Source organism: Pyrenophora tritici-repentis, chromosome 2 (assembly GCF_003171515.1).
Source record: "Pyrenophora tritici-repentis strain M4 chromosome 2, whole genome shotgun sequence".
Classification (NCBI taxonomy): Eukaryota; Fungi; Ascomycota; class Dothideomycetes; order Pleosporales; family Pleosporaceae; genus Pyrenophora; species Pyrenophora tritici-repentis.
Window position 1 is genome coordinate 1,296,727 of NC_089391.1, and position 22,243 is coordinate 1,318,969.

At 51.2% G+C, this 22,243-nt stretch overlaps 9 protein-coding genes across 9 annotated transcripts; 4 read left to right on the forward strand and 5 right to left on the reverse strand.

The window, feature by feature from the left end:
• Positions 1-572: 572 nt before the first annotated feature.
• On the reverse strand, positions 573-2,148 carry PtrM4_059590 (PotE, Amino acid transporter; the record flags this gene model as incomplete). Its single annotated transcript, XM_001932738.1, has 3 exons — positions 573-1,368; positions 1,458-1,887; positions 1,971-2,148. The coding sequence occupies 3 exons, from the start codon at positions 2,146-2,148 to the stop codon at positions 573-575; spliced, it is 1,404 nt and encodes a 467-aa protein (XP_001932773.1).
• A 999-nt stretch (positions 2,149-3,147) lies between these two features.
• PtrM4_059600 (CDA1, xylanase-chitin deacetylase) lies at positions 3,148-4,222 on the reverse strand (the record flags this gene model as incomplete). Its single annotated transcript, XM_001932739.1, has 4 exons — positions 3,148-3,345; positions 3,394-3,522; positions 3,574-3,790; positions 3,840-4,222. 4 exons carry the CDS (start codon positions 4,220-4,222, stop codon positions 3,148-3,150), a joined length of 927 nt encoding a protein of 308 aa, XP_001932774.1.
• A 1,563-nt stretch (positions 4,223-5,785) lies between these two features.
• Positions 5,786-7,537, forward strand: PtrM4_059610 (amidase; the record flags this gene model as incomplete). The annotated part of the gene is made up of 3 exons (XM_066105454.1): positions 5,786-5,814; positions 5,871-6,499; positions 6,567-7,537. The coding sequence occupies 3 exons, from the start codon at positions 5,786-5,788 to the stop codon at positions 7,535-7,537; spliced, it is 1,629 nt and encodes a 542-aa protein (XP_065964081.1).
• Positions 7,538-7,617: 80 nt separating this feature from the next.
• PtrM4_059620 (FabG, Dehydrogenase with different specificities (related to short-chain alcohol dehydrogenase)) lies at positions 7,618-8,515 on the reverse strand (the record flags this gene model as incomplete). Its single annotated transcript, XM_001932741.1, has 3 exons — positions 7,618-7,913; positions 7,970-8,416; positions 8,467-8,515. The coding sequence occupies 3 exons, from the start codon at positions 8,513-8,515 to the stop codon at positions 7,618-7,620; spliced, it is 792 nt and encodes a 263-aa protein (XP_001932776.1).
• A 535-nt stretch (positions 8,516-9,050) lies between these two features.
• On the forward strand, positions 9,051-11,607 carry PtrM4_059630 (uncharacterized protein; the record flags this gene model as incomplete). Its single annotated transcript, XM_066105455.1, has 4 exons — positions 9,051-9,112; positions 9,181-9,839; positions 9,895-10,761; positions 10,814-11,607. The coding sequence occupies 4 exons, from the start codon at positions 9,051-9,053 to the stop codon at positions 11,605-11,607; spliced, it is 2,382 nt and encodes a 793-aa protein (XP_065964082.1).
• Positions 11,608-12,400: 793 nt separating this feature from the next.
• Positions 12,401-13,330, forward strand: PtrM4_059640 (uncharacterized protein; the record flags this gene model as incomplete). Its single annotated transcript, XM_001932743.2, has 2 exons — positions 12,401-12,431; positions 12,489-13,330. The coding sequence occupies 2 exons, from the start codon at positions 12,401-12,403 to the stop codon at positions 13,328-13,330; spliced, it is 873 nt and encodes a 290-aa protein (XP_001932778.2).
• Positions 13,331-13,717: 387 nt separating this feature from the next.
• PtrM4_059650 (ProP, Permease major facilitator superfamily) lies at positions 13,718-15,460 on the reverse strand (the record flags this gene model as incomplete). Its single annotated transcript, XM_001932744.2, has 1 exon — positions 13,718-15,460. The coding sequence occupies one exon, from the start codon at positions 15,458-15,460 to the stop codon at positions 13,718-13,720; it is 1,743 nt and encodes a 580-aa protein (XP_001932779.2).
• A 2,524-nt stretch (positions 15,461-17,984) lies between these two features.
• Positions 17,985-18,950, forward strand: PtrM4_059660 (Periplasmic protein TonB; the record flags this gene model as incomplete). Its single annotated transcript, XM_001932745.1, has 1 exon — positions 17,985-18,950. One exon carries the CDS (start codon positions 17,985-17,987, stop codon positions 18,948-18,950), a length of 966 nt encoding a protein of 321 aa, XP_001932780.1.
• Positions 18,951-19,370: 420 nt separating this feature from the next.
• PtrM4_059670 (Atrophin-1 multi-domain protein) lies at positions 19,371-21,100 on the reverse strand (the record flags this gene model as incomplete). The annotated part of the gene is made up of 2 exons (XM_001932746.2): positions 19,371-20,218; positions 20,269-21,100. 2 exons carry the CDS (start codon positions 21,098-21,100, stop codon positions 19,371-19,373), a joined length of 1,680 nt encoding a protein of 559 aa, XP_001932781.2.
• Between the last annotated feature and the right edge of the window lie 1,143 nt (positions 21,101-22,243).

Sequence of the window (22,243 nt, forward strand, 5' to 3'; positions counted from 1 at the left end):
ATCCACATACTATGTTTCTCACTGTGTCTGTTCCAGTCCAAACTAATCTCAAACATGAACATATCTAAGTAGTGTGTGACAAAACCACAGGGGATGCGAATTTGGCTTAGGGGTACCTAGGTACGGCTGCAGGGTTTTGTCACGCGCAGGTTCGACGAAAGACACCTTTACCCAGCTTGCAGAGGAATTGCTCGTCACAGGCTGCGGAGACATTGCCATAGGTAGATATGTGGCACGATATGTGAGTTGGCCCGTGGACGTGTGCTAGATTACCTAGGTACACAGATATCGTCCGAACAGACAGTCCTCCTTCCGAAAAGCCTTCTCCCATCCCAAAGTGGCAGCCAGAACAAAGAACGAGCCATCGATGACCCTCATTGATAACCGATTTGAGAATACGACTGTCTTTTTGACCTGCATTGAGGATGATTACCAACGTTATGCAGCCAACAAGTTGGCGCTCATTCACATGAACCAGCTCCAAGGCAAATGACTAGTGGCAGTTGCCAGACTATTGGGGCATGTTACATGTCTTGTTCATGTGAGCGTCTACAGATATTACTAAACTATAACTAAGAAGAGTTACTGTTGTCCGCGCATGAAAAAGCCGAATCGATCAGACCATTGGCGTACGCATCGTTGATCTGCACAATAACGCCATACGTCCCGCCGATCGTAAGGAAGATGGAGATACCAATAAGGATAACATGCAGCCCATACATGATCTTCTGCCACCAGTTGCCCTTCCAGTAATCTTTGTGGTCGTAAATCCAAAGCCAGCCAGGAAAACCAAGGGCCAACGGAGCAAACGCAATACTTCCTGCCAGACTCAACAAATAGTTGAAGATGGGCACTCCCGAGGCGATCAAAAAGCTCACAAGCGTTGTGGCGGCCACAGTGCCGAGCCAGGTTCCCCAGTGTACAAATGTGTTGGCCTGGAGATGTCTCGACTTGCGCAGAATCCGGACAAAGATGTATTTCGCGCTAACGTGCACATATAGCGCGCCACTGACACACAATCCGATGATTCCTATACCATACGCGATCTTTTTGACGGTGGGACCAGCGCTTCCGAGAGAAGGGGAAGCAACCCACTTGCCGCACCATTTGTACACGACAAGACTGAAGGAGAGATACGCAGCAGTCACGATGCCCATGCACCAGTTTACAGCTTTGCTGAAGTCGCGGGGGTTCCGCATCTCAGACATAACGGGTAGGAAAGCTGATGTACCGGCTCCGGAGCAGAAGATGGTACTTGCTGCGGTGATACCAGCGGCGAATGTCGGGTGGCCGATGACATGGTAGCCAAAGTCGTAAGGGCCAGTTTGCGGTGCAGCGGCTGGGCGGTCGCGCTGAGTTACTCCAACACTAATTTAGAGTCAGTAAATTGTCACTCTTCCACCCCAAGTACCCCCGGCACCAAACAAGATCGAGCAAAATTGCATTCCACAACTTACACAACAATGAACACGGCGATGAAAACCGACGCGAATCCCGCCCATGTAATCCAAGCGATCTTCTCAAACTTGCGCACGCTAGCGCATAATCCAACCGTCAGTGCCGCGATGATGGAAAAGTAATTTGTGCATAGCGAGTGGTTGGATAACGCGTTTAGTGCTGTTGATACGCCGACTATGCCCGAGGCGGCAACGATGACGAAGGCGACGAGGAAGAGAATGCCGGTTATCTCTTTGACGATGCGGCCGCCGACTAATTGGCCCATGTCGGCGATGGAGTGGCAACCGGGGTGGTTGTTTCGGAATTGGCCTTGGACGAGAGCACACCAGGTATTCAGACCTTGCCAGCCCAGGACATTGATCGCACCAGGGAAAGAACCGAGCGTGTACATGGCAGATGGAATGGTGAGAACACCCGTTGCGAAGATGACTGTATCGCCGCACGACCATTAGTATGAGGTCGTATACATATGAAACAGTTCGCCAGAGCCGGTTTTGCAAAAAGAAACTTACGCTTCAGCAAAATAACAGTCGTCTGGACCCATGACACGGTTCTAAAATCCTCAATCCCCTCTCCTCTCTTGAAAATCTCGCCGTCGTCTATAATTCCCGCTTTCTCATCTCGGATGCTGGATGTGCTGCTGTGCGCTGCCGCGGGGGAAATGATGTCGTCATTCTTCTCGTCGGCCATGGTTGTAGTTGCAGGAGGAATCCCTGGATAAAGGCAACGTCGCGAAAAGCAAGGCTACTGAGCTGGAACCCTACTCACACCACAAAGGGGCTGTCGAGGATGGGTATGTGGGAAAGCAGGTACTCAAAAGACGCCCGGGTATCTCCAACGTCGACTATATATGTACGACGTATCGACTCCTACAGACTACCGTGATAACGATAGGTAGGTACGTAGTGATAACAACACCCGTGGAGTCGCTCGGTCGCTCGGTCATCACGCATTTATCCATGGACATGCGCGCGCGCTTGGCAAGCAACTCTACTGATAACCAACCGGGCAAGTCTCGCGTGGCGGCTGTCAAGCTACGTCGCCCGGGGGCAACACTAGGGAGCTAGTACAGTATCGGGGTTTATCATGATGATCCGGGGTAACTAAGGAGTAGTTATGCCCGCCGGCCCGATTCTTTTTGGAGGGCGCGCCGTTGGCCCCTTGATGTGCACCCGCTACGTTGCGCGAGATAGGAGTGGGTGAGTTCGAAGCTACTTACTCCAAGAGAAGCAGGTATGGCGGGGTGGTTTGGTGTAATAATGATTGGGGAGTTTTGGATACATGGGGAGTTTGGTCTGGGTTCTCCAAGCTGGAAGGGAGTCTACGGATAGTGGAGTAGGAGGGAGATATCGTGAGTCTCTTTCGTGGATGCTTCAGAAATTGTGGGAAGGTTGGAGTTGGAGTATGGGTCCAAGGGGTGCTCCGGACTTTCGGGAGTTGAAGTTGTGGATGGTGGGGACGAGTTTAGTGCGCGATGAGCAATGACAAGTAACGGTAGAGTGGGGCTCGGCTTTTGGCGTGGGTTTGTGACGCGAGTTTTGGATGGATCTGCTTTAGCGTTGGGCATTTGACATTAGATGCGTGCGATTTACGCTTTCAAATGACCATCTACCAATTAGAGAAATACGCTGCAAAAAAGGCGTGCTTTGTACGTTGTGGACGAAAAGAAAATGGTTTCAGTATCTATAGCTACTTCTTCAACTTCAAACCCGCTTCAGCTGGCATTAGTGCCCCTGGTGCAGGAGAGTTCTTCTTCTTGAACTCATCTGCCATTTCCTCCATGGTTACAAACTCCACGCCTTCGTGCTTCTTGAAGTGCTCGATCAATCTCTCATGCATGAGCAATAGATGTGGACGCCCAGATACATCTGGATGGATTGTGATAGGCTATCGCATGAAGTCAGCGGGGAATCTGGTACAGAATTGGTGACTTACGAAGATGAATTCATCGTATTCCCTGTAAAAATAGTCGAAATGATCGCGCCATAGGTCTTCCGTGTCACGCGCATTGACAAACCCATGGCTATTTGCCGAGGCCTTGATGAACATGTGCGGTGGTAGATCCTGGCAAATTGAGTTAGGGAAATGTATATAGATGATCAGGACTATGCTTACATCCAGGTACCAGTTGGCGGGTATCTCGACTAGGCCAGTATCTTGACCTGCAACCAGCGGCTTCATCCACTCCTTGGCTTGCTTCTTGTAGTCAATCTTGGTCCAAGAATCGCCTGTCCTCAGATAATATGCCTGACAGTCGTGATGGCTCATACTGTGGTCATACTCAATGCCGTATGAGAGTAGCAACTCTGCCCCTTCACGGCTCGTTTCCCACCTAAAAAGTTGGTCAGCGACGCATCAACCAGCATCACCTTGAGACATACCAGGGTGCAACGCTCCCCCTTGGCGGCTTTCCAGCAAACTCTGTTAGCATGCGATATGTCTTATCAAGGACATCTCTTTGCTGTTCAATCGTCATGTCGACTGGGTTCTCGTGACTATAGCCATGCAACCCTATCTCATGCCCGGCGTCGCGAACTGCCGCCATGTCTTCTGGAAATGTCTCCAAACTGTGGCCTGGAATGAACCATGTCGTCTTGATGTCGTATTTCTTGAAAAGCTTCAACAAGCGCTGCGTGCCAACTGTGCCCGCGAAAAGACCTCGACTAATGTCGTTGGTACTGTCTTCTCCGCCATAAGAGCCCAGCCATCCGCACACTGCATCCACATCGACACCGTACGAGATGAGAACGCGCTTCTTGCCCATGGTCACTTGAGCTGGTATTCGTAGATCAATGCACTTCAATGATTCAAGAACAAGCTGTCAATCCAGTCGAGAGTAAGAGGTACCTCCGCCCCGAATGGCTCATCCAGCATCATTTTATCACTATGATAGCCTAACGCCTAACCCTAGATTCAGTCGCGGGGTAATCAGCAAATAGAATAGTACTGGAGCCCGACAACTCGTCATGAGGTTGAGGTGCAGGGCTGCCCTTGTACCCGACAGCTGTACCCCCGCTTGTTCCCTCCATCATAACTTCCGAGCCGCTCCGAACTCCAAATCTCCAAAACCACCGAGTACGGGTTTTACGGCCGACAACGTCCAAATTGCGACTTGGTGATGGAGATCGTGGTACATGCCGCAATATTGCACCTCGTTTTTCCAGGCTGGTGGGCCGTTGACCAAGTCGATCATGCCCAGCAGATGCGAGCAGTGCGGATCGTAGCGCTACGATGACGTCACCCTAGATGTATGGAAGCCACTGGTGGAAGCCGTATGGAAAACATTTGCCGTTAGATACAATACGCTCCAAAACTTATTCTATGATGCGGCGAATCGACTAAAGAAAGCATGTATGACGATCTAGCCAAATTGGCTGTGTCACTGCAAGAGCAGTCGTAGTTTTGAAGCACGATAATGCCTTCGCCAGATTTGTGCTAGCCAGCTTCAACATCACAATGAATCTCTTGGATGGAGCCCCACTTTCGCAAGAAGGACCATTAATTTCTAGTGGCACGGTAATTATCATCGCCCTCTGAGACTGCATCCGAAACGTACTTGTCAACAGCATCTAGACATCCTTAGTAGATGACACTTGGTTTAGAAGCCACCTGGCATACTCGATAACGCTTAGCGGTGCTGGGAGTTGCGGTGTGAAGTAATTTAGACTCCAACATGCGATATATTGAGAAGAACGGTGAGATTTTGAGTTGAACCACCGCTAGTTTGTAATTGATCTACATTCAGCGACAACAACAAAAAGGATACTTAGCATCTAGACAGCGGAGGAATCATGGCGCTAGTTGGAGTACATATGGCGAGACACCCAAAAACCTTATTTGAACCCCATTGAAGCCTTTGAATTACCGACCAGAGGTTACTTGTCGTTAATGTGGATATGGTGGAGCCTGTGGGTGTGCCGAGAATGCACGAGAGTCATCAGCACCATCCTGTTCCATCTGACGTTGGATTTTAACGAGCTCGCTAGCCCCTACGAAAGTTAGTAAACTGCCGACTAGTCATAAAGGTCGCGCAATGATCCGACTCCCGTGTAAACTAATGGAGGTACGCGTCTTGGCGAGTCGAGTTCGTTACAAATTGGGGTCAGTTGGAGACACCATTGTACCATAGCACAGGCTATCGTACTGTTAGCGGACATCCGCGTCCTCGGCCTCGGAAATGCGCGATTGGTTGTATTGTACGTAAAAACGACCCATCCACGTGAAAATGTTCAATGCGCCACAGCACGAGTAGAGGTTCAAAAGTCGCTACTTCGGTATCAGCATCTTCCAAACGACATTGCTTTGCAAGCGGTGTATTCTTTTCAACATGTCCGTCTTCTTCGACTCACCGATCAGGTTCGTGTTCAAAACTCTGTTCACTCGAAAATCCCAGTTGCTAACCAAGCGTAAAGTGACGATCTTGTGGCTATTGGCGATGCCGAATCTGTCTTGACAAGCATTGGCATCACAAACGGCATACCGCAAAACGAATCGCGAGACTATCATCAACTACTGGCCGCTGTTCACGACGTTGCAGAGCATATACTGCAATTGCCCGACTATGTATCACGTGTCGACACCGAAACATACCCACGAGAAAATCTACACAGGCCATCGGAAGACGAACAGGACTATGGTCATGCGTGGGCTCACAAATTCCTCATACGCGGCAACCCAGAGGGCGAGCTGTTGCGAGGAAAGACTATAAGCTTGAAGGATAATATCGCAGTCGCCAGAGTCCCTCAATTCTTCGGGACTGATGCCATTCCAGCATGGACTCCTGACTCTGATGCCACCGTGGTCCAACGTGCATTAATAGCTGGAGCCGACATCGTAGGAACTACAATATGCGAAAACTTCTGCAACTCGACCTCGTCCTTTACTTCCGCTCAGGGAACAGTCCACAATCCATATGCGAGAGGCTACTCGGCCGGTGGCAGCACATCCGGCGGCTGTGCGGTAGTCGGTGGTGGTCTTGTCGACATCACAATCGGCGCTGATCAGGGTGGAAGTATACGTGTTCCGTCGTCATTCTGTGGCTGTAAGTAGTCACCCCATCACATGTTATGCTCTCTTCTATATCGGCGAGCTAACATGATATAACATAGGCGTAGGATTGAAGCCAACCCACGGTCTGGTCCCTTATACTGGTATATCTAGTGGCGATGCTATCAGTGATCATTGCGGGCCCATTGCAAGATCCGTCACCGACGTAGCTCTATGTCTGGATGCGATTGGGGGGAGAGACGACTACGACGACCGGACCCTTGGTGCTCCAGTACATGGCTCCATGCAATACACGAAGCACCTAAGAGACTCAGCTGCTGGATTGAAGATTGGTGTTCTCAAAGAGGGCTTTGATCATCGACTGGTGGACCCAGAAGTTAGGGAAACCGTCCGAAAAGCCGTCAAGTCGTTCGAGCTACTCGGTGCTACTGTCGAAGAAGTTTCTCTACCTCTGCATCTGGAAGGGCCTGCTATTTGGACCATTCAGCAACGCATCGCAGGCACTTTTAACATGCTAGGATACGCACATGGACGAAGGGGTCTGTTCTCAACAGCCTACGAAGCAGTACGTCAACCTTGGACGAACGACACGTTCCAGAAGCTCTTCCCATCCACCAAGAACACTATGATCAACGGCCTTTCGCTCATGCAAAACTATCCTGGACTCTACGCAAAGACGATGAATATTGCACAACAGCTCCGCGACTCGTACGAAAAACTATTCCAAGAATACGATCTCATCGTCATGCCAACGACGCCATTCGTGGCACCGCCGAATATAGACTGGAAGCAGGGAGACTCGCCCATAGACGCCTTGAAACCGAGCATGGGAATAACCATCAACACTGCTATATTTGATGTGACCGGCCATCCAGCAATGTCACTGCCTGTGGGATTTGCCCCTTCCAATGTGGATTCTAGTGTCAAGCTGCCAGTAGGGATGCAGATTGTGGCAGGCCTGTGGCAGGAGCAGAAGATACTAGATGCAGCTTTCGCATGGGAATTGGCAAACGATTGGAAAGAGATTGGCGTGTCGAAGGAGCAAGGAGCGAAGCATGCGACTAAACTTTGATAGATATCATCTGAGCACTCTGATTGACGATGGATTGTACGTATAGATGCGTAAAACCGCGGAACTATATAGAACCAAGCTTAGTTGATCGTATAACCACCATCTACTACCAGTGCATGACCCTGAATGAAGGATGACTGTGCGGAGCACAGAAACAAAACGGCGTCTGCGACTTCATCCGGTGTACCCATCCTTTTCATTGGTGCGATCTGGATGGCCGGCTTCAAAGCTTCCACCATGGCTGGCGAGGTGGTAGTCATGGGTGTTTCGATGACACCAGGGCAGACACAGTTGACGCGTATTCCATCATCAGAGTAGTCGATGGCATTCGCTCGCGTCATGTTGATGATGGCAGCTTTGGAGGCACAATATGCGGCTATGTGCTTGCATCAGTGACCAATATCTGACGGTGTGATAACGCGGTGAACTTACCAGCACCTGGCCTTGCTACAATGCCGAGCTGGCTTGCAATGTTGACAATGGCGCCTCTCTGCTTTGGGTGCTCCTTGAGCGGCTCCTGCTTCAGCATGTTTCTTAGTTGTGCACGACAGCTGAGCCATGAGCCCCTGTAATTGATGTTATTCAGCCGATCAAAGTGCTCAGTCGTCATCTCCACGGCCTTGATGACGTCGCCTCCAAGGATGCCCGCGCAGTTGACGCCATAGTCAAGTCGATGGAACTGGTCGAAAACCTCGTTCATGAACGAATCGACAAAGCTTTCATCAGCAATGTCCCCCACGCGAACAATGATTTCAGCAGACGGATTGATAGCAAGGAGTGCTGCTTTTGTTTGATTGAGAGTGTCTGGGTTGATGTCGGTGATGGCAATTTGCACACAGCCAGAGCGCACGAAGCCCTTACAGACAGCGGCACCAATGCCTAAGGCCGATGAGAAGATTGTTGATACAGGTATATTTGACTTGACCTACCCGTTCCTCCTGCACCCGTCACAACGGCTACACCAGGAAGCGACGCCATGTTATCACCACGTGATACCGCAACACGTGTTCTCGTGGTTGGCACGTGATTTCCACGTGAAAATCGTCGCTTGGCTCGCACGTGTTGAATCTGCGGATGCGCAAATATCGTTCAAGACGGGCCGTAATGGATGCCAAAGAGGGTTAGATGGTGGAAGGTGCGTCAAATTGAACCGAGATGGGCGTCGTTGCTAGGTATGCATCATCCTTTTAGTTGATATCACTACCGGAAGCACGCGGATGATGATACTCAACATGAGCGTTGCCGGGGATTTTGCCATTTCGAACAGTTCGAGCTGGGATAGATAGAGAGTAGTGGAGACCGGAGACCACTATCTTGGAGTAGCCGTTGGCGCCCTGAAGTGCTTGGAGTAGGCCTTCCTTGCAGGCTGCTTGGAGTAAGCGCTATCTTCCCCGCATTCATGATTGGCCAAGCCGCCGAAGGCAAAATGAGCCAAACCATGGCATAAGACCCACCGACCGCGCTCCAACTCACCTCCAACAAACCTCATCCACATGCACAGACTCGCCCACACATGTACCTATTGCTCAAGGAGCTTCAAGCGAGCAGAACACCTGACACGCCACCTCCGAACGCGTTTGTGCCTCCAACTGAGCGGCCCAATTGAGGACAATGTCATAGCTGATACATGGTGTAGATACTAGAGAAAAGCCGTACTCGTGTCGATGCGGTGCAGCTTTTACGCGACGGGACCTGCTTACCAGGCATTGGCGTATCACTCATCATGCCGGAAATGCCGGTGTGACAGAGTCAACATCGTCAACTGAGACCGCGACAACTTTAGACGCGCCACAGCAGCAGGATCCGTCCCATGTGCATCCCGTTCCTGCAAGTCGGTTGAGCGTATCGGATGCAAGTGTTACACACGCCCATCTTGTCCCGCAGGTACACTCAGGCCAGCTTGAATTGCACGATCCCGCTCCCGTCTTTCAGGACCCCCAAGCACATATAATTACTCAAGGTGTGTATGATACCAAAGCTGAAACATTACGCGTTGGCCGGCTTGCTGACGACGATCTAGAGTTACAACAAGCGCCACCGCCATATAATGATGAAGGGTTCGAGGACTTTCGCGACTTTGTAAACTTTATTGACGGTGTAGGCCTCTCAGCCCAATGGACGCCGGAGTACGATTTTGACTGGATGCGGATTGGTGAGCACCAGCAAGAATCCCGGAGACATTCCCGCGAACCAGAAACCGCGCCGTCTCCGGGCCCCGAAGATATTGGTACACCCTTCAGTACCTGGTTACCCTCAGCTCCAGCCGATGATCAAGTACATCTGAGGTCGCATGCAGAGGATGGTAAGATGATCACCTTCTTGTTAATTTCCTGGCTGTTTTTGCTGACTGTTGCCAGAGCTCTGTGACAAAAGAAGCAGAAATGGGACGTATCACGTCTCTGACGATCACCGCAACTTTCTGGTGTCGTTGCTCGAATGTTTTCCTTCCCCTATATCCGATTTTGAGATTCCATCACGACATACCCTGACGCGGTATATTACTGCTTTCTTTGGCGGCTTCCACTCCCATTTTCCATTCATACATTTCCCGACTTATAAACCATCATGTTCGCCATTGGAACTTACTTTAGCCATGTGTGCAGCTGGCGCACAGTATTGCTTCGAGCGGAGAAGCTCAGAACGCCTGTTTCGGGTTTCCAAGGCCATTGTGTTCGAACGCCTGCGGCAGGAGGAGTCACACTTTGGTCCACAAACCCTCGCCTTTATTGCCTCAAGGAACGTTGTCTCACCTGTCTCAGCACCTTCAACAAGACGATCGGGTCCCTGGGCTCCTCTTGACATGGCCAAGACGCTACTAATATTGGTGGGATACGCCACGTGGGAGAGAAAAGACTTGCTGCAGCAGGCTTTTGCACTGAGAGGCCTATTGGTACAGACACTTCGGGACATTGGCCTTGAAGAAGAAAAGCCCGACTTGAATGGGTCGACATCAAGAGCAGCTATGTGGGACCATTGGGTACAACGTGAATCTGCCAGACGCACAAAGCTTGTGTCCTTTGCCTACATCAATGTACACAGCATTACGTACAACATTCATCCTCTACTATGGAGCAGCGAACTACACTTACGGCTTCCCTGTCTCTCGCAAGAGTGGCAGGCCAGCAGCGCCGCACAATGGGTCACACTACAACGTGATACTAAGGAAGAGCAAATGCCCTTTCAGCAAGCATTGTCAATACTGCTTCAAGGGACGGCAAATCAAGGTGTGTGAGGCAGTTTCTGGGCCATTCTGAGCATGAGCTGACAGTCTCACAGAGCTTGTACATCCTATACCAAGCCCCATTGGAAACTACATTCTCCTGCACGCGCTGCTACAGCGAATCTATGTGGTTCGAGAATTGTCATTCCCTGCCACGTCACCCGCGACGATTTCGGACGCGGAAATGCAAGTCATCAGTCGCGCTCTTCGCGCATGGACGTCGCTTTGGCAGCAAACACCCGAATCGATGCTCGACCCTAACAACGAGAGTGGACCCATCCCGTTCACGTCAAGTGCGCTCCTAGTCGTAGCTTACGTACGCCTTTCGCTCAACATAGGACCATATCGTCACTTGGAGTCACGTGACACGGATGTGATTGCAAATGGCCTCAGGCAAGTTCCAGACATTGAGCGAAACGATAACCTCCTGCCGGCCCTACTCTATTCAACACATGCACTGAGTATACCCGTCAGGCTTGGGATCGACAGGGTTGCGCGTAGCCAAGCCTTTTTCTGGAGCGTTCAACACGCGATATCGAGCTTTGAATGCGCTATATTTCTGGGCAAGTGGCTATGCTCTGTTGCCAGGCCATCACGAGAAGACACACTGTCACGTTCAGAGCATCGCATTCTCCACTGGGTTCGATGCATTATCAAAGAAGCGTATGCGGTAATTGATTTTGATGAGCCCGAGGTGCGTGATGGCACTCTGAGTGTTCCGAGTGAGCCATTTGCGCTCGGTCTCGCAGTCTTGAATATCTGGTCTCGATTCTTTCGCGGGAATACGCAGTGGCAATTTGTTGTTAATCTAGGGTTGAGTCTGGAGAAATATATCCGGACGCTTGTGTAGTTATTGTAGACAATGATTCGCATACACTTCCTGGTCATTCTTGATAGCCACTGAGTTTGGAACAATCGTGCTTTCCGGTAACCGCGTTACTCTGGCGTATCTGTCGTTCTTCTACTGCCAATCACACACACCGCTGCTAATCTGTCATAATATTAACAAATACAACCCAAGGAAGCACAAGTTCTGTTAGGTGACGATTTCAAAGTCGATCCCTGTCGTCGTTTGTTATCGTTTGGAAGCGGTGGTTTTAGGTCGCTGTCCCGATGCGGTTGACCGTACCATATTACCATTTTCTTCACACGCATATTGGAACTGTAAGTCATTGGGGAGTATATCTAAGGAAGCAAACTAAGGACAGCATGAAAAGAGATGCGGTACTTCAGTTTCTTATGGATATTAACTTCGCCGATGATGAATGGATGATGGATACCTATATATTCAATTTAGCGCACAATGTTCAGTATATCAACAAATTCGTACAACATAAAGATCTAGATGCTTCTACACGCCACAGATTTATCTTTCTCCCGGTTTCACAGGTCTCATAGGGAGAGTTTTCTTGTCTAGATGATTCGACAACCCGCTTTGACCTCTGCGTTCACTCTTCCAATGCAATTCACTATCCGATGAAAAGCTTTGACCAATATTGTAAGTAACGCCTCTCATGGATAAGTAGCACAGTTCGTCTGTCCTAATTACTTGGATCCAGAACTACGACTTCACACACTCAACTACTACCCCAAAACTGTCTGTGAAATCTTACCAAGACCAACGATTCATACAAAAGGAAGCCATGTGTTCTCGCATTGTAGACCATCCAGGAGGTATGTAAAGACGATTATCGGCCCTGTGACCTTTTTAGAGCGCTAACGAGGATCTAGCCATGCAAAACAAGACTTATGAGTTTGTACTTGTCAATAATCAGCACAAGAACTGCAAAACTGTGCAAAAGTCCATTGCCCCTATCGCTAAAATACAACAGCCACTCCCAGAAGTGAATACTACCGCCGTCATCATTCCAATGAGCAAGACGGCGCAGAAAAATGCGCGTAGGAATGACAACTTGACCGCAGTCAACAACAAGAACCAACTGTTCCGCGCCGAGTTTGGTACTATGCAGTACTGTCACCTGCATGTCTACGTCTACATTAACGCGTTTGAAGATTACTATCGAGACTTCTTCAATGGATCCAATCATCTTGGAGTGGGATATCATCCTGCCAAGCTAACGATCATTTTCAGCGATCATCATGACCCACGCGCGTTCAACGTCATTCTGTTGATGGAGTTCTTGAAGCACACTCCTGCCATGAAATTCGATGTTTACACTCTGGATATCAACGGCAAGGTCCGTGAAGAGGATAAAGGGAAATACGACATCGTCTTCGGGCCTCTGCGTTTCCATATAACGACCAAACTCGCGGGTAAGGTTGATCGCGTCAGCTTTGGACGATTTAATGGAAAGTACCATAATCAGAATGGTGCTTTCACTCTGCTACATATACATATCAAGCCGGAATATGCAGAGGATTGGATGGACGACAGTAAAAATGGGGGAAACCGGCATTGGGCGGGAAGTGAATGGAACCAAGGGAAACGTGTTCGTCCTAGGTCATTTCCGGCGTGGCAGGAACGCCAGAACAAAACTCGAGAATGGCTTGATAATGCGGGGGTGAACGATGGTCTAATGGGGTGGAACGTCAAAGTTCAAACATCTGCTTAAATCGCTTTCTCTCCGCTTAGGGAGTTCTGTTAGGTGACGATATCATAGTCGTTCCCTATCATCGTTTGGTATCGTTTGGGAGCAGTGGTTTGGGAGGAGATTGTTAATGTCTTATAGTGCCCAATGAATGAATTGGTGACACCGGGACAAACTGCAGGTAGCCCCAAATTTCAAATGTACATCAAGCACCTTTCCAGGTGATAACGCTTTGGGTTGTCGACTTAAGCGGTGGCTGAGACTGGTGTGGGATCACAGCTCTGAGTACGACGATAGTAGTTTTAGTCATACATAACAGATTGCATACTTTTGGACTTTCATAGAAGCCAAATGGTGAAAGTATCCTAGCAAACCAGTTGAACAGTCGGTCCAGTCAGTGGCAGTCACTGACTAAACAGAGGCCCTGATGTCGTCGAGCTCAGTACAGCATGTTGACTCGCGCTGCAGCTTAGTTCTGGTAATCCCAAAGGATACTAACAGCCCAAGTGCGCCGATCACCGTATACAATATCCACGTCCCCTTCAGCGCAGCCATGAAAGCATAGCGCACCGCAAATCTTTGCCCCTCTGTAAGTGCACTGACATCAACACCTTGAGATATAGCTTGACCTCCAGCAAGAGCATGAGCGTAATCGCTCGCAATGCCGCTGTCAACAAATGACTGAAAGTGCGATGCCATCAAGAGTTGAAAGACCACCTGACCAGCGACGAGACCGATTGCGCCTGAGATCATACGCACAAACCCAAAGGCGGCAGTACCAGTCGCGATATCCGTCTCTTGAAGGCGTGTTTGCAAGGCAATAAGCGGAGCACCGAAATTAGGGCCAAATCCAAGGCCGATAACAAGCAGAACGCCGACGATTTTTCCAATATGGAGCGACATGTCCAGGGAGATGAGCAGACCGACACCGAGCGTCGTGAGCAACAGCCCTGCCTGGATTATCTCGAGAAACCGCCCAGTCTTCTCAATGACATGACCGGAAGCAAAAGAAACCAAGGCTAGCGGTATTGCGATAGCGAGCATGTAAACTCCAGCGATAGTAGGGCTACGCTGGAGGACGATCTGGAAGTATAGCGGGAGGAAGTATGCCACTGAGTTGAAGACAAGTGCGTCGCACGCACATACACCCAACGCACTCAGGTTGCTGACATCCTTGAAAAGTCGCAGCGGCATAATAGGAGTCCCACCACGCTTATCCTCCCACCACTGCGAAAACGGGAACGCAAGATACGCCACCGATCCGAAGACGAGGCACATGATGACTGAAGGGTTCGCGAACGAGCTAGCGCCACCAGATTGGAGACCGACGAGCAGGAGTATAGTAGCGATGACGATAGTAGCCGTACCAAGCCAATCGATAGACGCAAGACCCTTTACGACCGGCGTCCTGGGATTGTGAAGTCGTAGCGTAAAGTGCAGGACAGCAATAGAGGCGGAAACAATGGGTATGTTGATGTAGAACATCCAGCGCCAGTCGAGTTGTTGTGCAAACACACCACCGAGAACGGGGCCAAGGGCACTGGCAACCGCCCAAACTGCACCGATGGTACCCATGTAGAAAGAGCGATCTCGGACGCGGAACATGTCGCTGACGCAAACGTTGACCAGCACCACGATACCGCCACCACCGAGGCCTTGGACAGCTCTTCCTGTCACGAGCATGGCGGCGTTCACGCTGACGGCGCTTATGATGCTTCCGAGCAGGAATGTGATGTTTGCAGCTTGGATGACGGGCTTCCTGCCAAAGACATCGGAGAGCTTGCCCCAGAAGGGTACGGATGCGGCGTTGGCGAGGAGGTAGGCGGATCCTGTCCAGGCGTAGAGGGAGTCTGGGATGTGGAAGGTTTGGGAGATGGTTAGTAAGGCGGTGGGTATGAGGACTGTGTCGAGTGCCACGAGGAAGATGGAGAGACTTAGGGCTGTGAAAGCTGCTAGCGTTTGGAATGGTATGCGAATTCGGTGTTTCGATAGGGCTTCGCTAGCAAGAGAAGTGCCAGGTGTGGGTTTGAGAGGACCGGCAGATTCCTTGGTTTCGACCATGTTGATTGCCTGCAAGACGGAGATCGCCGTGTCTGCGTCCAAGGTGTGTTCCGAGGACGGCCGTGGGTGGCCGCTAGGTGTTGACGTCGCCATATGGGTACTTTGAAGAACTAGTTATCTTGAAGATTAGACAAGCCTGGAGCAGCTTCGCGATACAAGGGCAATCTTGTCGTCCAGAACTAACAACAACAGAACAAGGCTCAGGGTGGCTATATAAGTCGATACCAGTTCCACCATATTTGCATCACTGCACCCTATAAGTAGTTCCAACTTATAGCCCTTGGCGTGCCAGATGATCGGTTCGTTGTTCGACTCCGGATGAGCAGGATAGCGTGGTTGCATTCCATCGACATTCCTACGACCCGGGCAAAGGTACTTAATGCATGGCCTCCCGACGGCATGCTCGTGCATATTGGCTTCAAAACCTAGCTTGTGCACACTAGTCATTCGATGGCTCTACCCTTGCCGCCCACACCTCTACGGTATAGGTGGGACAAAGAATCTCGGCCTGCATGTCCTTCGCGTAGTTACGACTGAGTAGCTGAGCTAGACGGCGGGTATTTTAGCTGTTGGTATAGCGAGTTATAGGCTCATCGGTTAGCAGTGGTATGAAGACCGTCCATGATGACCCCAACATATCCACTACCATTAGGTAACTGGACAGACACTGTGAGACAAGATCGGCATATCCCTCTTCGCTAGCGCAAGCGTACATGCAGCTCGGCTGTGTTCCTGAAATGCCGTGTATCGTAGTCTTTGCCGTAAACGGCTCCATCACATGTAACGTCAACACCCCGCAAAGACAGTCTACCTCAACGTTTGTCGTTACTTCGTTTGCTCTAAAGCTCATCGAATAGTTCCCAATAGGAAGACAAGCAGAGTATGTAGCTCCAAAAGTGGCTGAGGTTCGAGGCAGTGATACACAAACATGAACACGATGTACTACGACGTCTCATGCAGCTCGAAACTCATGTCTGAGTGGAAGCCACGTGTATTGAGGCTCTAGACGGGCTTCATGCGTGTTGGATGCCGTAGAACGTGCTGCAGCTCAACCCCTGCCAAGGGTAGCGAACTGGCGGTGTCGGATGATGTTGGATAGGAAGTATTAATATTCCATGTAGTTATGTTCATCTAGTTGCGGATATGTTTGAATGTGCTCCGTAGGACTTGAGCGTCTAACGCCTGATAGGAGGCCAACAGATATAGACTGCCAGGAGAGATGAACGCTCATGGCCTCACAGCTAAACGTCAGTGTTGCAGCTAAGACATTGGAATTAGCTTACAATGTGGCAATTAGACAACAGCTAGCTCGAGTCCTGCAATACATTAGTGGTGACAGCTACGAGTGTACCTACACTGAGACATTTGCGTTGTCAGCCTTTGAGTAACCGTTCGTTTCATAGCTCGACGCTTCAACGTCGTACAGGGTGGAGACACCATTCGGGATCAAGAGGACAGACTTTGGTTCAGTTGACGCCAGTGTTACGCTGAGAGCAGGGAATCGGTGACACTGTCCCTGTAACCGTTCTCTCGCTATCCCCTACTCTTCGTTGTACAACTTATGGACCCCTCTCTTCAGCTTTCGGGGATGGAAGACCTCGCACGCGCGCGATGTGAGGTAGGCGGGTTACTGCGTAAATACTACCGCCAAACAATTCCTACAGTATAAGCAGTGTATCCTGCATGCTCGATTCGAGATCAGTTCGGGTAGGAAGAAGCCGATTGGTGTACTTTCTAAAGTGTTTAGTAAACACAACTCCACCCCAAAGCCCATCTCTCCCTTCAATTCCATTACAACGACGGGCGCGAAAAGTTAGATCCGCAGCCACTGATGCACATTCTAACTCCCTACTCCGCGGAAGACTAAAAGTTCTCGCGGCGATGTCGTCGGAACACCAACAACAGCGGCCCCGCCATTTTTAGCCACAGCGACACAAAATATGGCAACCCCGCACCAGCATCACCGGTATTTCTCGCTTCCGTGTCTCCTGCTTTCATCTCGCATATGCACAGATCCAGGATGCGTTTGCGCTGTGGAGGGCGAGGAGGCATGGAGGGTGGTCGCAGGTACGGCAACGTCATCGCCCCAGGGCACGAGGCAGTGCCAAATGTACCCTTATTGACCCAAGTAGTCCATATGCAGCATCACCTTATATTTAATAGTCTGATTACATGAACAAACAAGACGTCTCCATCTTACCAAGCCATGATTACTAAACTTCGGCAAACCTGCTTCCAGCCGAGCCAGCCAACACCACCTACAATCTCAACCTGGAAGTCTTCCCCTTCTGAATCTCACGATGTGATTAGTATCGTCAATTTATTGCGTTGTATGAATGTCCCATGTGTAGTGGAGAACACTTTGCTGAGTAAGTTGACATAATCTGAATAGTGTGATGAGGGGATTTCGGCGGCCGATGAGGCATCGGCAACTGGGTTGGCACCAATAGTCGAGGTGGTAGGTTTGAGTGTATGTGGTATGAAGATACGAGGGAGAAGGAATGATTACTCAAACATAGCAAAGAAGAGAGGTATAAGAAGAGGAGTCAAGATACCATAGTCAACCCATCATCAATCAACCTCATCTCATCCATCCACAAACCACCCCCAACACAAAATGTCCACCCCCCTAACCAACATCGTCATCCTCGGCGCCTCAGGCTCCGTCGGCCGCCCCATCCTCTCCGCCCTCCTCACCCTCCCCTCAATCAACCTCACAATTGTAACCCGCACCTCCTCCACCGCCACCTTCCCCACGGCCCCAAACATCCGCATCCACACCCTCTCCGACGCCCTCACCCTCACCGAACTAACAGCCGCCTTCAAAAACCACCACGCCGTCATCGTCGCCCTCTCCACCACCCCCGTAACCAGCGGCACCGGTCCCAACAGCCTCGCCTTCCGCCTCATCGACGCCGCCCGCGCCGCCGGCGTCCAACGCTTCATCCCCAGCGAATTCGGCGCCAATAACCTCGATCCCCGCGCTCGCGCCCTGGTGCCTGTCTACGACATCAAAGGCGCCATGCTGGAGTATCTCCAACAAACCTGCGCGGCCATTAACGGCGCGATGAGCTGGATGAGTATCAGCTGTGGTAGCTGGCTAGACTGGGCGCTTGACCCGGCTAAATCGGGGAATTTCCTGGGCATCGATGTTAAGGCGAGACGGGCGACGGTGTGGGATTCGGGCGAGAACCGGTTTGCGGTTACGACGAGTGAGAATACGGGGTTGGCGGTTGCGAGGGTGCTGGCGGAGCCGGATATTGCGAGGGATAGGCAGGTTTTTCTGTGTGATTTTTCGACGTGTACGAATGAGATTTTGGGGGCGTTGGAGAAGGAGATGGGGGAGCAGTTTGTGGTGGAGAGGAAGGAGAGTGGACCGTTGATCAAGGAGTTGAAGAAGAGGTATGATGGTGGGGATAGTGGTGCTGCGTTTCCGATTTTGGCGATGAGCTTTGGGGCCGATGTGGATGTTGGGTATGATTTCCCCAAGGAACAGGAGGTTTGGAATGAGAAGTTGGGGTTGCCCAAGGTGGGGCTTGAGGATGTTGTTAGGGAGGCTGTTGAGTTGGCGGCGAGGTCTTAGCTAGAGATCGCCATAAATATGAGTAGTAGTCAACGTTTGAATTTCACCAAGCTTCTCAAGACTTGAAGTGGAAGAGTATACAGTAGAATAAACATTTCCAGGCGGCGCACTACCTACAAGTGGCAACTGCAGAACCAGCCAGCACCAGCGTCTCTCGAAACAGAACAAAGTGTTAAAGGGTATTTTTGTCCAGCAGCAGCAAATCAGAAACAACCGCCGATCGAAACATAAAAGACATTATACAGAAACTGATGCTCTCTTCAGAGTGACAAGAGAGCACCTCGTCAGTTTTTCATCATCCTTGCCGTACCAGAAGAGAAGACAATAAAAGGACATTGGTATATAGCAATTCTCATGAAACACAACTTTGCAGCCAAAGCAAACACAAAGGCATTCGTTCGCGTCAAGCAAACGATACGTTTACCGGGCCAGCGACGACGACATACGAGGGGCACGGTCGATGGACATGCGAGCAGCGGCAACGTCCATGGAGCGGCGGGGGGAGCAGTCCCTGGACATTCTTGAGACCTGGTAGCTCATGCGCCAGTCAAGCGGCAGACGGCCCTCGTTTGTAGTCCTGCGGGAAGCATGGCCAACAACGACGTGCATCTCAAACTTGTCAAGACCGGTGGCTTGCATATAGGCCTCGTAACCCTCGGACTTTGACGAGCGCTTCATCCAGTCCTCGGCAACGGCGGAGGGGTACACGACGCGGAGCAGGGGCTCGGCGCCACGGAAGCGGTAGTACTGTCGGATGTCGTCGTGGGGGAAGAGGTGGAGGTCGATGCGCTTCATGGGGCCGTTGACGGCGCTGAGCCAGCTCTTGGTGCTGCCGTCTGTCTTGGGAAGGAGCTTGTTGAGCTCAAGGACAATCTCGGCGATGCTGCGGAAGACGACGCCCTCGGTTGAGGTGAATTGGCAGTCGGTGCGGTTCTTGCGGACGAGAGTACGGATCAGGGGTAGCAGGTCAATGGGCTCCATGTCGAAGCAGGCGGCGTCAATGTCCATGGACACTTGTCCTTGGAGGGCATCAATGTTTACGAGGTTTGCCTTTTGGCTCCAGAGATCGATGATGTAGTGGGCTTTCTTGGCGTAGATGGGGAGAAACTCGGAGCGGAGCTGGCGGCAGGCCTGGGTGAGGCCGTAAAACTGGCGCTTTGGGGCGGGGGCGGTCTCGCCGTCGCGGGGAGCAAGGGCTGGGTCATCGTGGCGGCACATACGGATGGGCACGTCCTCGTTCATGCTCTCGTATATGCGGTTGCGAACCTCTGTGTCACATTAGCGCATGTATATATGGAGCAATTGGGTCACAACATACCAGGAGGCAAGTCCAACAGGCTGGCTGGCGCAGTCTTCTTGGTAACCTGGACATCTTCGACCTCGTCTGCGACCTCAACGATCTCGACTACGGGCTCTGGCGTGGCTGATCGGACCTCCTCAACTACTGATACTGGCGCGACCTCTTCAACGGGAAGAGTGATCTGTTGGGGCTCGGGCTCGGGGGTTGCGGTTCGGGAGACTTGGATAACTTCCGGCTCGGGAGTCGCACAGCGGATAGACACTGCTTCGGGTTCGGGAGTCGCATGCCTGACGGTGGCATTCCATGGTTCCTCTTCGGGTGTGGCGCAACGAACCAGCATAGAAGCATCGCTCGTCTCAACTTGCGGCTCAGGTGTCGCGGCCCTGACAGTCGCATTCCATGGTTCTTCTTCCGGGGTAGGGCAGCGAACAAGAGTAGAAGCCGTCTCCTCCTTCTCGGGTTCAGGCGCGGGGGTAGAATTCCTTGAAGATGTAGTAGTGACGAGGAATTTCTGCTCGACCATCCACCCGGCACTCAACTTGCCCTTTTCATGGTGAACGGAAAAGTCGAGCGTGTTGCTATCCCTGCTTCTGCTCCGGCCTCCATCCCAATGGTGAACACTCTGCTGCACGGGACTCGGTACCGGGGCGATGGTGGGCACGCGGATGTCGTTCGCAGTGTCAGTAGTTGTTTTGTCTCCGGTGGCCGTAGTTTCATGCGCGACCTGCTCAAGCTCGAGCCCGGGTACATGCAGCTGTGGTGTTGCATCATTAGTGAGGTGCGGCTCAGTCGACAGCTCGCGCGTGCGTCGCGACCGACCACAGCTAAACAGGTCTGCAATGACACCCATTGCAGCTGGCTAATGGCTACTCCTTCCGCAACCGTACAAAGGTATTAAGGAATTAGGACGGTTGGTGTCGAGCGCACCGTCACAAAAGGAGAGGGAAACCGGCGCACATGCTTTGTCCGGGGAGCTCGCCCTCTATTATGTTTCTTTCATCACGATCGGCGCCAGTTGGTAAAAGTCACCGCTATACTGCTTCGAGTGCGCCTGAAACCCAAGGCGTGAACGGATTGGTGGGTAAGATTGCAAGCCGACAGGGATGGCCTGTCTTGGGCTTGTGCGTTACCCCTGATCACCTCTATCATCTCCACTCGTGTCCACGGCTATCTCTTATCGCCACGTGAAGCCCGCGCACATTCACTCTGCTCCATGCTTTGCTTACCTCAGGCCCGCAAGCAACGTCTCCTGCAGCCGCTTTTCGCGCTTCTGCCCACTCGATCGGGTGCTGAATCTTGGTATATCGGTCCATCGCGGAGCATGGTCTTGGTACCTAGGGTCCCTGCGTCCATTTGTAATTGGCTGACAGAGAGGACGAGGAGGCATAGTTGGTTATGCTAAAAGCTCCTTTGATATTTCTCATGGTTGTAGACCCTTGCCCTAAACCTTGCAACATGTCTCGCATTTGACAAAATCCAGCCATGGCTTCTTCTCAGCTGGCGGTTGCTTCTTGCTTGGTACCGGTACCCTTATGTGCACGGCCCCGCTTACCTCCGAACCTACCTTGGCCTAAACTTCACACCATACCAAATCTAAATAGTGCCTCTTGACTAATCCCCTTCAGTCCGACATGTCTTGAATCTGAACGCCATGACGAAATACCCGCAGGCCTGAGGCCAAGCGTTCCATCCGGACCTGCCGACTGACGTGTGCGGGGAGTGGGAGAATGATCGATATCGGGGCCATCTCCGGAGGCACAATGCCTGCGAAACAGCTTCTTGGGGTTATGACATGGCGATGGCTTCGAATAAGGTTGCGTGGTTTGATACTGATCAGGTAGGGCATAAACGATGGCGTAATGTTCCAATAAGTGACAGTCTTCAGCATCCGCGGGGACTCAGATAGCGAAACACTAGATCCTGCCTGTTGACCATTAACGCTATCGAATCTGCAGTGTAAGTAGTGGGGGTAGAGGGGCGAAAAGGCAAAAGA